This window comes from Aphis gossypii, chromosome 1, assembly GCF_020184175.1.
Source record: "Aphis gossypii isolate Hap1 chromosome 1, ASM2018417v2, whole genome shotgun sequence".
Taxonomy (NCBI): domain Eukaryota; kingdom Metazoa; phylum Arthropoda; class Insecta; order Hemiptera; family Aphididae; genus Aphis; species Aphis gossypii.
Window position 1 is genome coordinate 27,665,777 of NC_065530.1, and position 14,321 is coordinate 27,680,097.

Sequence of the window (14,321 nt, forward strand, 5' to 3'; positions counted from 1 at the left end):
TTGATAACAATTCTTTTGCTTTGCCACAAAGCTTAATTTGAAATTTAATTAAGATCCTACATATTAAGTTGTTCTTGAAGTAATTTAAAAATATCAAAAATATATATTATACAATATACATGATTTATTTTTATAAACATTTAAAGTTCAAATTTTAACAAAATCAGAAACTCAACCTAAGTATAGTATGTATAATTATTTTTTTGTTTTAATTTAAAAAATATTATTCGTATTGACTTGATTTTTTATCATTATTATTTAGCTTACACTATCTCATTTTTAAAATATTTAGCATAATATTATCTGTATTGTTTTAAATGTCAATAGGTAACAATAATATAACATATAAAATATTAAAATTAATAATACAACGAATATGAAGTTTTGGATAATTCAACATTTTATAGAGTAAAATAAAACTAAAAATATTAGTTTCAATTCAAATTTAATATATCCATTAGCCGTTACAATGAGCTACTCAAGTATGATATTACATTATACTTATATTTAATACCTACTACTCCTCCAAAGCAAAGAGGCTTCTCTGGTTTAAATTATGTTACATTATTTAGTTATATTATAATAAATGATTATTATTTATTAATCATTAAATAACAAACCACTTACCTACCAAATGTATACATTGTTGAAAAAATACATAATATCTAAAGGATAGCCACCACTGTGTATTTTTGTATTAGGTAGGCTGCTAATTAAAATATATAATTCATAATATTGTATAAATAATAACAAACACATATCTATATAATATGTTATGGTATATATATATATGTATACATTTTTTTTTTTTTTGCAAATAAAGTGTTTAACATTATGTTGTTTATGTTATTCCTACAAATATTAATATTTTTCAAACATATATTTAATTATAATAATAACAAAAAAATAATTTATTTTTCTTGCTTATTAATATTATAAATGTGTTTAAAATTTAAATTTATAAAATATAATTTAAATATTTCTAAATACAATCTAATACCTACTCTAAAATTCAAAAACAAAAATTTGGCAATTTTGTTGGACTAGAACACACATTTAATAACAATTTATACAAAAAATATAACCAGAAAATTAAATAGAAATATAACGTTGTACGTATTTAATACAATAATACATAATAATAAACCAGATAAAAAAAATATATATATATATTAATAAATTATACTATAAAAATTGTATTTTATTATTCAAAATATGAACATTAATAATATATATTTATATTATATAATTAAGTATATGTATACTGAAGTATAATGGAAAAACGTTCAACATATGTCAATTTGACATAAATGCAAGTTCATCTCAATTATTTTTTATCTATAAAATATTATATTTAGAAATATAATTCTTCATTCATTTTCTGTAAGAGATATCAAAGTTCAAGACCCCTTAATTTACCAAGCTTAACTTGAAAAATTAAAATTAATTATTATTAAAAAAATACATATAGAATATGTTATCAAAATAAAATTGGATAAAGTATTATTTTATTTTTATTGTCTTTAATAGGTAAAATAGAGCTGGCAGTATTTTTGGTATACTGATAAGTGATAATTGATGACAAACTTTTATTTGAACATACTTATATTCTGTGATAATTTATTAATATTCAATATAGGAACTTAACTGTAATCTGTAATTTTAACTTATTTATAATTCGCTGATAGGTAATAAATGAATATGACTTAATATCATAATTTGATTTTTATGGATTGAACTACATTTTTAAGTAAGGTAAATTTACGTTGTCTGTTTTACATTGGTAAAAGTTTAAAATACTAAATCTTCATTTTCTAAAAAATAATGCTATATGTTATTTCATGTTTTATGCGTAGCACATGGTATACAATTTTACAATTTTTATTGTTTAGCTTAACAAACAATGGTAATAATATTTAAAAGTGAGTAAAAATCCTTAAACTTGAAATAGAAAAGTATTTTTAAATCAAGTATATATTATTTTTTTTTAAGTTTGAGAGATCATAAATAAATTACATGAGTATTAAAATTAGACTTTATGTGTATAGTATACAATTATAAGTATGTAAATATTATTGGTTCACAATTACTATAGTCTTGAATATTAAAAAAAAAAACCTAAACAGGTATAGTAGAGACTAAATTATTAAAATACTGGAGAATTAATTGATTTTGCTGCCAGCTCCATATTTAAGTATTTAACAATCAATAAGTTCATTGACTGTTGTTACCTAATGTAACGTACTGTGATGCAAAGTAAATTAAATAAATTTACTTTTAATTACTTAGTCAAATACAAAACAATTCATGATCACTATGACGATGGCTCATTTTCATCTGAATGGTTACTGTTTTTTACTCGTATCATTTCTAGTTGTTTTTTGAGGTTTTGGCTTAATTGTGTTAAATTTTCCTAAATAAAAAAAACAAGTCAAATATTATTCAAAATTATCTATAATCATACTATGCTCATCCTTAAGTTGTCCTAATATTAATTTTAAATCGCAGAAAAATACCTACGAAAAAAACCACTGAGAACATATATACAAATTATAACATAATATTAAAATATATATTTATTATTATTACTTAATTTAATAAATATCAAGATTTTTTCAAATTAAACATTCATAAAATGAATCCATTAAAGTAACCTATTCAATGACAACACTTAATATTTGTTATAAAATGGTTTATACTTAGCAATTTATAGATGAATGTGTAACTATGTAAGTAGATATAAAATACCCAACAGTATAAATTAAGTAAACTGTACTTTGCTCACAATAAATAAAAACTGTATCAATAGTTGATCAATGGTCATTGAAGTCTATTAAAAACTATATTATTTGGTATTTCGAGATTCAAAAATTTATAACAAACAAACAAGAAGTAATTCAATTTGAATGCACTGCTACACTAGTGTACATTTTAATACTTTCAAAGTTCACAATTTGTCTATGTTACTGTATAACAAATAAAATATTATATTACTATAATACTATAGATCTACATATCAGAAGAATTTTATACCTATAATATTTTTTATGACTATCATTGATTTAACAAATTTTTTTTTTATAATTTCACAACTATGAAATCTTAATTAATAGGTATTCGTGGAATAATATTAAATATCATTACTAATTTTTAGTTTTTACATTAAAAATGTTTATAGGTGAGGTTGAGAAAATGATTTATCAATACTTACTTTTTCATTTTTGAGCTTTTTAATTTCTTCGTCATCTTCGTCTACTTCTTCATCACACAAGATTTCTTCTCGACTTAGTCTTTCTGCCAATTGCTCCATATGTCTTGATAAATATGCTCTTTCTGTTTGTACTTTTAAATATTCTTGAGCCAGCTAAAAATATGTGTTAATGTATTTTAGTTTATTTTTTAAATTGTTGTGATTTGTAAATAATAATAATCAAAAACTAAAAAAACTAAAAATATGTAAGAAAATTATTTATTAGAGGTAAATAAACTGGGTAAATTAAAAAGCACATTTTTAAAATGGATTGAAAATACTTATTTTAAATTGAAATCCTTTAATAAATTATGCTAATTTTAGCAATTTTCATTTTGGATTTTAATTTTCAATTCAAAATATATATTATTTATATTAACTAATATGAATTAATTATGATTAATTTATACAGAAATAGGATTTATCATATAATAACCAAAACTAAAATTATAGCTTAAATAATTTGAATAAATAATTAAGTTGTAATTTAGGTACCTGCTTATGTTCTTCAAATATTTGGACTGATTGTGGACAAGTGTTATCTGGGGGTATCGGATGCAATTGTTGATCTAGCATCAGGTACAAATTATCCAGTTCCGGATTTGTTCCAGAAACACCTAGATTATAATATCACACAGAATTGTTAAAAAAATAAACAAATCAATCATTATAATTTAATATTTAATGGTTTAATAGGTATTCAATTTTCATAACAATATTTATTTGGGAATAATTAATACATCGTAATTTAAATAATTTTCTATCATATATTCAATAATATCTATTGATGAGGCAAGTCATTAAGCTAATGAAGCCAAATAGATTGACTACCTACTTACTATAGTGTTCATTAGTGACGCACTCGCTAAGCTCACACATAGTTGTTGTCCGTCAGGAATCGAGCAAGGAAATAAACATACAAATACACAACACTAGGAAAACACTACTCTCTCTACAGCCGTGTCGTGTCTAAATCTAGCCGAATGACTCACACCCTTTACAACGTGAGCCAGATCACTCCAGACATCTGGACCACAGTTCTGACATCCCGTTAACCACAAATCATGAAAGTATTTTGTTGAATAAAAAAAGGTGCCGTACATAATACTATGCGTAACTATATTAAAAACGTAAATTTATATTTATTTTCAATTGAAATGTACAACAAATACATTATACTGTTATAAAATACGTCATCCAAGGTTAATTACGCAATATTCTGTTATTTTATTAAAATTTAAATTGGGATAAGTACCTAAGTATTATTTCTGTATTAATATCTATCAAAGGAAATTACGTATGTATTATTGTTGAGTTAATAAATTAAATGATGAGTCATTGTAGGTATATAAATTGCAACAGTCATTATTATTTTAAAAATTGTTTTATTTAAATAAATACATTATTATGAGGAAAATGTATGAAACTGGGAATGTACCTTAAGTTTTTAGCATAGGTAACGTACGAAAATATTCGATACAAGCAATTATATCCATAAAATAATTAAACAGTGCCTTCTAAAAATGTTTTAGTGCAGTTATAAAATGGCAATTAATATATTTATTATTAATTATGTAAACACTTAATTATTTATAAAAAAATTTATCGGGAATAAGGTTTAAGTCGACCTTTTATTAGCAATATAAAAGATTTTAAATTTAATGTTAAGTTATAAAATGTCTTTCAAGAACAAATAAATGGCCCTTTCTCGGAATTGTATGCAATATCCCACGTGCAACTCTATCGTTTTCAGATTAACATTTATACATGACAATTAAAAGAATATGAATAAATACATTTTTTTTTAAATAAACGGTTAAAATATTAAAATTGTTTTGATGATTTGATAAATGATAGTATATTTACAATGTTCGAACCACTTAAACGATATAATGCATATCATTAATTAGTAAGTTACAACAGTCTAGAGGTTTTAATATTTTACAAAAATTGTCATATCGTATTGGTCGTAATTCAGTCAATCATTTTATGAACATAAGATTGAGATGTTATGAATCATGATAAGGATTTAACAAAACGATATATTTTTTTAGACACTAAGCTGTGTTCACAACCCAACTAAATGCCTATACATAAATTTATATATAAATAAAAAATATATAGGTAATACTACAATAAAAAATAAAATGATAAAAGTGACAACAGACGATTGTTATTTAAGAAAATATTAATGCACTTGTTATTTTATTAAAATGTAATTTTTGTAAATACGAAATCAGCAAAACCAACTTTGTGTTGTAGTTTTAGTGTTAGAGTAAATAAATTAATTTATTATCAAACTAAAAGTTAAGAACATTATTTGTATTTATACAAATTTTTTATAAAATTTTAGTTTTTATGTAAATTAAGAGAATATAAAATATAACAATTTTAAAGTTCTCAATTCTCGCTTTATAATTTAAAATCGTAAAAAAGCCAACGTATAAAAACCGATAATGTTCTTAACTTAAAGTTTGATAATTGATCAATTTATTCTAATACTAAATTTAACAGTACTAAGTTGGTTATGCGAACACACATTTGCTATATAGAGCGTTTGTCAGACAGAGAAAACAAAGAGTGTGCTGACATCCTTTGTCAGTATCGATAATTAGTTAAATAGGTATACAGAACGAGATTATCAATTAATACTACAAAACAATCATAGAAAACTAAATTTAAATGAAAATGTAAGTAAATAATAAACACTCAAATTGTTCGCCGCTTAGTAATTTATTATTAATTGTAACAGCGCCAATTACATTATGGTGTTAAGCAGCCATTTAGTATACACCGGGCTTTTAAACACCGTACACTGCGTCTTTGTGTTCCGCTAGCTATTTACGTAAATTCTAAATTTATCTGACCATGTTCTTTATTAAGAGACGTTTTCATCAAATACCTACTCATTCGTTTTCCTTACGCAAATGTATAAATATATTATTGTCCTAAACAATTATAATAATATAGTCTATAATAGGTAGGTACATAGATACACGGAATAAATTTAAAATTTGGCATAAGACAAAAAATATAAGATTATAAAGGTTATACCTAATTTAAATTTAATATTCAAACGCTAAAGCCGGACATCGGAGCTTAACTCCACATTAAAAATAACAATATGTTTAAAAAAGATTATTATTATATATATTTATGTATAATTAAATAAACCAAGATATCATACACACCTTTAAATCAATTTTCAAAAAAAAAATATTATTTGAAATTTTCCGTCCTTTTTGAAGTATTAAACGTACTCAAAGTAGGATAAATAATTATAATTTATAATTTATTTCATATTGTATAAAATACACAATATATTACGTCTATAATTGTACTCTTTAGTTTTAGTTCATACACTAAATTAATTAAAAAAAAACTAAACAATTGAAATTCTGTAGACGAATGTTTATCAGTGAATACCATTACTACATTAGAGTAGGTGAACGAGTATTACGAGTATAACGAGTATATAATTCATATCATTGAGACAATTGACTATAATAATATATAATGCATACATAGTATGTACTATGTATAATTAATGATTGTACTTATAATAAATAAAAATGTTGTAAAATGTAGAAGATTTTTTTCAAACAATAAAATTCATCAATCATAGCCAAATTGTCAAAGTACAAAATACTTAAACGAAACATCCGACATCGGGATTGGAATGACAGGAATATTGGTTTAACATTGCATACAACTATAAGGTCACGTCCTTCTGAGGCTATAAACACCGGAAACAAAATGTTTGCATTGACATACTGATACTGGCAAATAGCCACCATACTCATAACACGAGACAAAACTGGAATACATAGATGGACATGGGGTTGATTTTTTTTTGGGAGATGGAGCTAAGTCCCCAAATCCCCCATTGTTCTCGATGTCCACCTATGTGCTGGAATATCAATCTAATGCTTTAAATTAAAATTAAAATAACACGCATTTTTCGGATCAATTTATAACGGGAAGTGTGAATCAAACTTGGAAGGATCATTATATTATAAATAATTATTAAATATGACTATTGAATGCTTCTATACCTATTATTCAAGTTAATGAAAATACATAATTTTCACAAAATAGTCTAAGTCCATTTTATCTTTTTTATTGTAATAAATATAATTATACTTTTTAAAGAAATATAATCTATTAAAATAATTAATTATTATCATTAAAAATATTTAAAATATTTTAAGATCATAAAATCATTAAGTAAAAATGAAGAAAAATGTAATAAACAATGTAAAACAATAGGAATAACATGCGAATATTATTGATATTATAAATTATTTATTTTATTTAATTTAAATAATATTATTTAGTTATGTAAATAAAAATGTGTTTAAAAATTCTGTATTAGATAAGACAATTAAATGTAAATATCTTTTATATAGATTTTTAATTTTGCATTAAAAATTGTACTGGTGAATAATATGTTTTATTAAAAAATCTGATTAAAAGCCTCCAAGCTGCAAAAATGAAAAACATAAATGTAATTATATAAAATTGAATAATCATACCATTTTAAAATAAATTATTTATTTATATTTAGTATTATTAACATATTTGATGCCAAAATTATCAGAATGTAAGTTGTTGTACAACATTTTGGAGAATTAAATTAAAAATCCAAGACAAAAAAAAACATTTACTAACAATAGTTTTACAATTTCAGAGATAAAAATAATACATTTATAATTATTGTGGTGTTGTGCATAAATGCTTAACAATAAACACCAAAAAATAGTTAATCGTTAAAAAAAATTGTAATATACACATAAGTACATTATACAACAGATAATCCAAGTTTTTTTTTTTGGCCAAGCCATGGGTCATTCACCATATGACTCATGCTTATGTGATTTATTATTAAAATAGTAACTGGCATTCACGTGTCATCAGAAAAAATGATCTCTTTGATGGATCATTTAACTTGGCGGTCATTCGCCTTAAAGAATTTTTAAAAATAAATCGAAAGAAGGGGTAAAAATAATGGTATATTTTATAGGGGTATTTTTTTAGTTATATGGTTTTACCATAACAAATTTAATACTTAAAGCAACTTTTGTATTTTTAATACAATTAAAACTAAGTACAATTAAAAATAATAATCTTCCTGATAAATTGTAATCATTTTACTTTTTACTACTTCTAATGATAATAATGAGATAATATTATAAAATATGTATTGTTCAGTAGGTTAATTAAATAAAAAGCAATACTATAATTTTTTTTCAATGATTTAGAAATAATGATTCTATTAGTGATTATTTTAATCATTGATTGATTCAGTTTTTGAAAAGATATAGCAACATTTTATACCAAGTAGATTAAAAAAAATTGATAAAAATTAATAAAAATTGAGAAGAGAAAATAGTTTTGAACATAGATGATATATTTTTTTACATTTCTGTTTGCAAGGTAAATATTCTTCTCATCCATAATACAAATGCAATGTTAATGCACTAACCATAAACAAACCAAACTCCTTTATATTTAAATATAAGCAAACAAATTATTAACAACAAAATATACAGATATAATAAAGGCATATTTTCAACAAATCTAAAAATTATTAGCTATAAGAGATTTAAATGAAATTTAAAATAAGATTTTTGACAGTTTTATACTGAATCTATTTTTGCTATTTATTCTGTTGGACATGTTCCAATTAATTTCTATTGTTTCTTATGACATGAATTTAATAAATGTTAAAAAAAAGCAATAATCCAAATTACTCAACATAGGAATAGAATATAATTATTAGCATAAAATTTTCATTGAATTCACAACTAACATGTATACATGTATAAAACAAGTCATAAAAGAAGATTTTTATAAGCATAATATTATCTACTTAAATAATGAACCAATAAATACTAATAATATTTAGAAAAAATACATTAAAATTAGAAAATTTCTTTACAATATAACAATTTTTAAATTTTTTACACAAGTTTTTATGCACATTATCTCTAGAGCACAGTCCCAAAACATAAAGATGATTTAGAATGTTTTAAAATAGGAGAAAAACAACATTATGGTACTTAACATTGGAAAAGTTCATGTAGTAGTAAAAGCTTAGTGAAAAGGATCCTTTAAACAAATGGTCTCAAATATTTCAGAATTTTGGATTGTATCTTGATACCAAATTAAAATTTTTACTTTAATCGCAAATTAAATAATAATAATTCAATATTTTTAATAATTTATTTTAATAGTAAATAATATACTATTTAATAGCATAATACATTATACAAATAACATTGATTATTAACAATATAAAAGAGGAGAAATACCTAGTAGGTATCCTATTTTTTTCAAATATGTAGGTTGTATCCTAATTAAGTATAGTTAAAATTGTATCTTGTTTTGATGATACTTTATTTTAAACTTTATGACACATTGGTTGGCAATCGAATTGACAATCAGTATACAAATAAACATCACACACACATACAGAGTCAATGTATTGACACATGTGTTAGCCAAACAAAAAAATTGCTATGATTCATTTGAGTTAGCTGAGTGGTCTTAATTATTTAGAGTTATTTATATTTTATAAATATCTAAGCCATTCATTTATTTCTTTAATTAAGAAACAATTATTTTGTTAAATATTTGTATTTTAAATCTATAATATAATATACATGATAATAATGTAATAATACGCCATATACATTAAACACGTGTTATATTGATATATAATATTTTCTTTCATAAATGTTCTGTGTATGAACCAATTTTGTTTTGAGACTTATTTAATTTGACTCAAGTCAAATTACTTAGATCTTTTACTCATACATAAAATCATAAAATACAGTTAGCTTTATAACCAGTGGCAGGATTTAATTTTTATGATTGGTTGGTGTGGGGGGGGGGTAGTACCCATAGTTACGAGATAGAAATTAAAAATAATTTAGTCACACACACAATTACTTACCTATATTTACTATTTAATTAATAAAACTTAACTAAGGTCAATGAAGAAAGGGGCAAGTCCAAGGCCTAAAACTACCACTGGTTATAACTCAGTAAAAATAATAATTAATAAACATTCAATTTTTAAGTTTCTTTTATAATAAGTACTAAGTAATTTTTTTTTGAAACCTAACACTAGAAATATGAATTAATTACAGTTAATAACTACGTATGTAAATTAAAAAAAAAAAAAAAAAAGATTAAAAAAGTTTAAAATCATTAAATATTATAATATACATAATACATATATAATTATCTTATTTAGTTACACTACTCAAGTATAGGACAAGTTAAAATATACTAATTAAAGAAATAAAACTTGATTAATATATAACATCTTTAACTGTGTGTATTGAAGATCAAGTTAATATTTAAACTTGAAATAATAATTTTTGTGAAACATACCTTTTACATTATTAGTGTCATTAAGTGGACTTTGACCCTGTGAATTTGATTCATCTTCCTTATCAGTTGAGTCAACAGTTTGATAAGCACCAACTTTGTCAAATCCAGGCATGGTTAATATTTTTAAGTCTTCGTATTGATCAAACTAATAATAAAACCATAACATTATAATGTATAATACAATTTTAAGACATACAAAATAATCTTACTTTATTTTCTACATCAACATTCAAAGGTAATGATAAATTTGGATTAGAATTTAAGCTATCATTTGTCAACATTCCATTAATTCCTTTATGACTTCCTACCATATAAACAAATATAAATTAATAATATTGATTAAACATACATTTATAGGTAATAACTGTGATTTTTAAATAAAAATTAAGATGACTAATTTATAAAATTAAAATGCTATTATATTTATAAATTACCTAGATAATTAACAATAAAATATAATTTATAACAAATTGATAAACTAGAGAATATTAATTCTACATTAAAATACCAAAATATAAAATGTGGAGGGAAAACGTTAAATTTTATAATTAAATCTTGGGCTTTATTGTCAATCTATAATTCATAATACATTATTAAATAATATAATGCATGTAAAAAAATAGACTAACCTAATAGTTATCTATCATGATTATCTATATTTTACATATTAGTTAAAACAATGAAAATACATCAATTATCATCTACTAATTGAGTAGTCAAAAGAAAAAAAAATCAAGTTTTTATAATTAGTTTTTTTCTTTTAAGATATTTTAATACTAAATACTAAGTGATTATAAATATAAAATATTGTATTTATATATTATATAATTATGATTTTTTAACCAGCAATTGGGAACTTTTGAACTATTAAATTAAACTTAATTAAAAAACATCCTATAAAAAATTATGTATTTTTAAAAGAGTTTAATAAAACAACCAATATTAAATAGATAATACTATTTATACATTTTAGGTACAAGCAATAATAATTAATTATAGTATTGTATATTATATAAAAAAATTGAATACATATTTTATTATTATGAATTAAATTTATATATTTTTTTTTTATTCAAATTGAAAAATTTACTAAGAATTGTTGTCCAATATTAAAATAAATAAGTCCCAACTATTTTTAAATCAGACATTTTGTTTAAGATTTGATTAAATGACAAACAGTGTAAATAAACATACTTAAACTTTCAATATAAGAGTCAGAAATTTCTGGGCAAGAATCTTCAGAAGTACTGTCATCTTCAAATTCACTACCTATAAATATAATATCCAATAATAAAGCATAAACAAAAAATTACAATTATTTTATACATACTAATAGTATAACAATAATTGGGATATATTAATGGTTGGTCATGCCCAGAACAAAATTGTATTAAAATCCTCATAACCTGAACGACATGATCTATTGATGGCCTAACATTTGCATTTTGATCCCAACACCTTTAAAAACAATATACAAGATAATACGCTGTTGAAATATATTAGAAAAGTATATGATCCAATATGATATCTACCATTCAGTTATATCTGCTTAAGACTCACAATTATTATTGGACACTATCAGAAATTACTTTTTGAGCAATGTTTGTATAGTAGACGTAAAAAAAAAAAATACATACCTATTTAAAAATTGGCATTAAAATCAAGGTAAATAAATAAATAATAAAAAAAATGGTGTATTAAAACACAAGTATAAATTTAATATAAAAGAAGAATATAATTTAATGGAAAAAAAATAACTAATTAAAGAATGGTATTTTTTATATAATTAATTCAAATTGTTTAAAGTATACATAAAATGTTTAGATATTTATTTAATAAAATTATTTATAATGGAAATATACTCTACTGAAATAAGAAACTCAGGAGGTCATTGAGCGCACATGGGTATGAAATCATTTTGTGTATTTGCAACTGGTGGTTGATTAAGTAGGGTTGTGTATGACCTATGCGGGCTATGCGTCACTGGACAAAACTGGTAGCTGCTAGGTCGCTTTTTATGCTGAATAAAATATAGTATATAGATACCAAATTTAGGTAGGTGGCATATTGGATCACATTCAATAATATATCTAAATAATTGTGTTAATACTCAGTAATTAAATCCTGGAACGGTCGAGGGCAGTGTTCAAATAATGGTGGTCTGGTTCCTTTATGTACAGCCCACATAATTCCATAAGCAGATCCTCCAATTTCATTAAATGGTTTCAGTCTTGTTAAAACTTGCCATAAAATAATACCCCAGCTATATATATCACATTTTTCAGTATAATTTGAACCTTAATAAAATTTAATATTATTAGTAAAGTATTAATGCTATACTAATTTTTCAATTTCAAACCTTCAAATACTTCAGGTGCCATCCAAGCTGCACTACCTTTATTATTGGTCATATAAGTTTTTTTGTCACAAGCCGTCCCAAAATCACATATTTTTAAAGTTTTTCCTTCATTTACTAATAGTAAATTTGGTGGCTTTAAATCACTAAAAAAATAAAACATAATTTAATTTTTTGATTTTAAATGTTTTAAACTAAAAATACAATTTCATACCGATGAATTAATGGTTTAGGTTTCATATTATGAAGATATGCTACACCTTCTGCACATTGTAATGTCCAGCTAACAGCATGTCCCAAATTGTACTGAGGCTCAGGTTTACAATGTAATACTATTAACATAAAATACAATTTAGAAATATTTTAATGGTATTATAGAGAAATGTATGAATTATTGAAGTATATAAGTATATAAAACAAATTTTTCTTTTTCCAATACACATTAACATGACACTAAGATTAACAACTTAGAATCAATATAAATGAGTTCTTTAGGTATCAATTAATGCAATAACTGTATAACTTAATACAATTTAATCAATAAATAAAAAAATCTAACCGTTGTATAATGATCCGCCTTCTGCAAATTCCATTACTAAACAAACAGGATTTGATGTACATGCACCATATAATTTGACAATATTAGGGTGGTTGACTCGAGACAACTGTCTAACTTCGACTGTAAATGCTTTACGCTCAGCTTCGGTGTCAATGTGTTTGACAGCCACATAGTTGTTACGCCACCGTCCACGGTAAACAACACCAAATGACCCTTTGCCAACAATCTGCATAGCGTAAAATAAAACTGTCAATATACTTTGGACATAACAAATCGTAACATTATACTTATAAACATAATATGTACTTCAAGCTTTTCAATTTCATCGTAATCAATTTCTTCCACAAACTTTTGTCTGTGTCCGTGTGTTTCTTTAATAGCCATTTGATTTGTGCATGTGCCTCGGATGGCATAGGATATGTTCGGCACCGTACATCGCCCAAACAAACCGTATGCAGTGATAAATGTTGTGAAGAATTCAAGAATGGATGAATAGAATTATTTCAATACGTATTATTTATTTTCTTTAAATATTTATATAGTATATATATACACCTATATATTTTTTAAATTATTGTTATCCTTTCATTGCTTGTGATTGATTGATAAAAATAAAATTTTGTGATTAATAACTTGCTACAAAATAATATGACGCTTATTATTATTAAAAAATCAGCTCAAGTCACGTGACTTACTTTATCACTGATATAAATGATAACATTGATAACAGATAACTGAAACCATTGGCTGAGGAC

The 14,321-nt window shown here is 23.3% G+C and overlaps 1 protein-coding gene across 1 annotated transcript; it reads right to left on the reverse strand.

Annotated features, from left to right (window-relative positions):
- Positions 1-426: 426 nt before the first annotated feature.
- Positions 427-14,177, reverse strand: LOC114123134 (mitogen-activated protein kinase kinase kinase 7-like). Its single transcript, XM_027986001.2, has 12 exons — positions 13,873-14,177; positions 13,567-13,792; positions 13,222-13,339; positions 13,011-13,153; positions 12,762-12,948; positions 11,982-12,109; positions 11,846-11,920; positions 10,861-10,955; positions 10,652-10,796; positions 3,746-3,867; positions 3,212-3,364; positions 427-2,413 (listed from the first exon to the last, which is right to left on the reverse strand). The coding sequence occupies exons 1-12, from the start codon at positions 13,948-13,950 to the stop codon at positions 2,315-2,317; spliced, it is 1,569 nt and encodes a 522-aa protein (XP_027841802.2). The 5' UTR covers positions 13,951-14,177; the 3' UTR covers positions 427-2,314.
- Positions 14,178-14,321: the final 144 nt, after the last annotated feature.

What these genes read in the sequence shown, in the direction of transcription:
- LOC114123134 (XM_027986001.2), bottom strand. Translation starts at nt 13,950, where the DNA reads ATGGCTATTAAAGAAACACACGGACACAGACAAAAGTTTGTGGAAGAA. An exon ending in CCTAAACCATTAATTCATCG is followed by an intron (nt 13,154 to 13,221) that starts GTATGAAATTGT and finishes TTATTTTTTTAG; the next exon opens with TGATTTAAAGCCACCAAATT. An exon ending in TATTTGAAGAACATAAGCAG is followed by an intron (nt 3,365 to 3,745) that starts GTACCTAAATTA and finishes ACATATTTTTAG; the next exon opens with CTGGCTCAAGAATATTTAAA.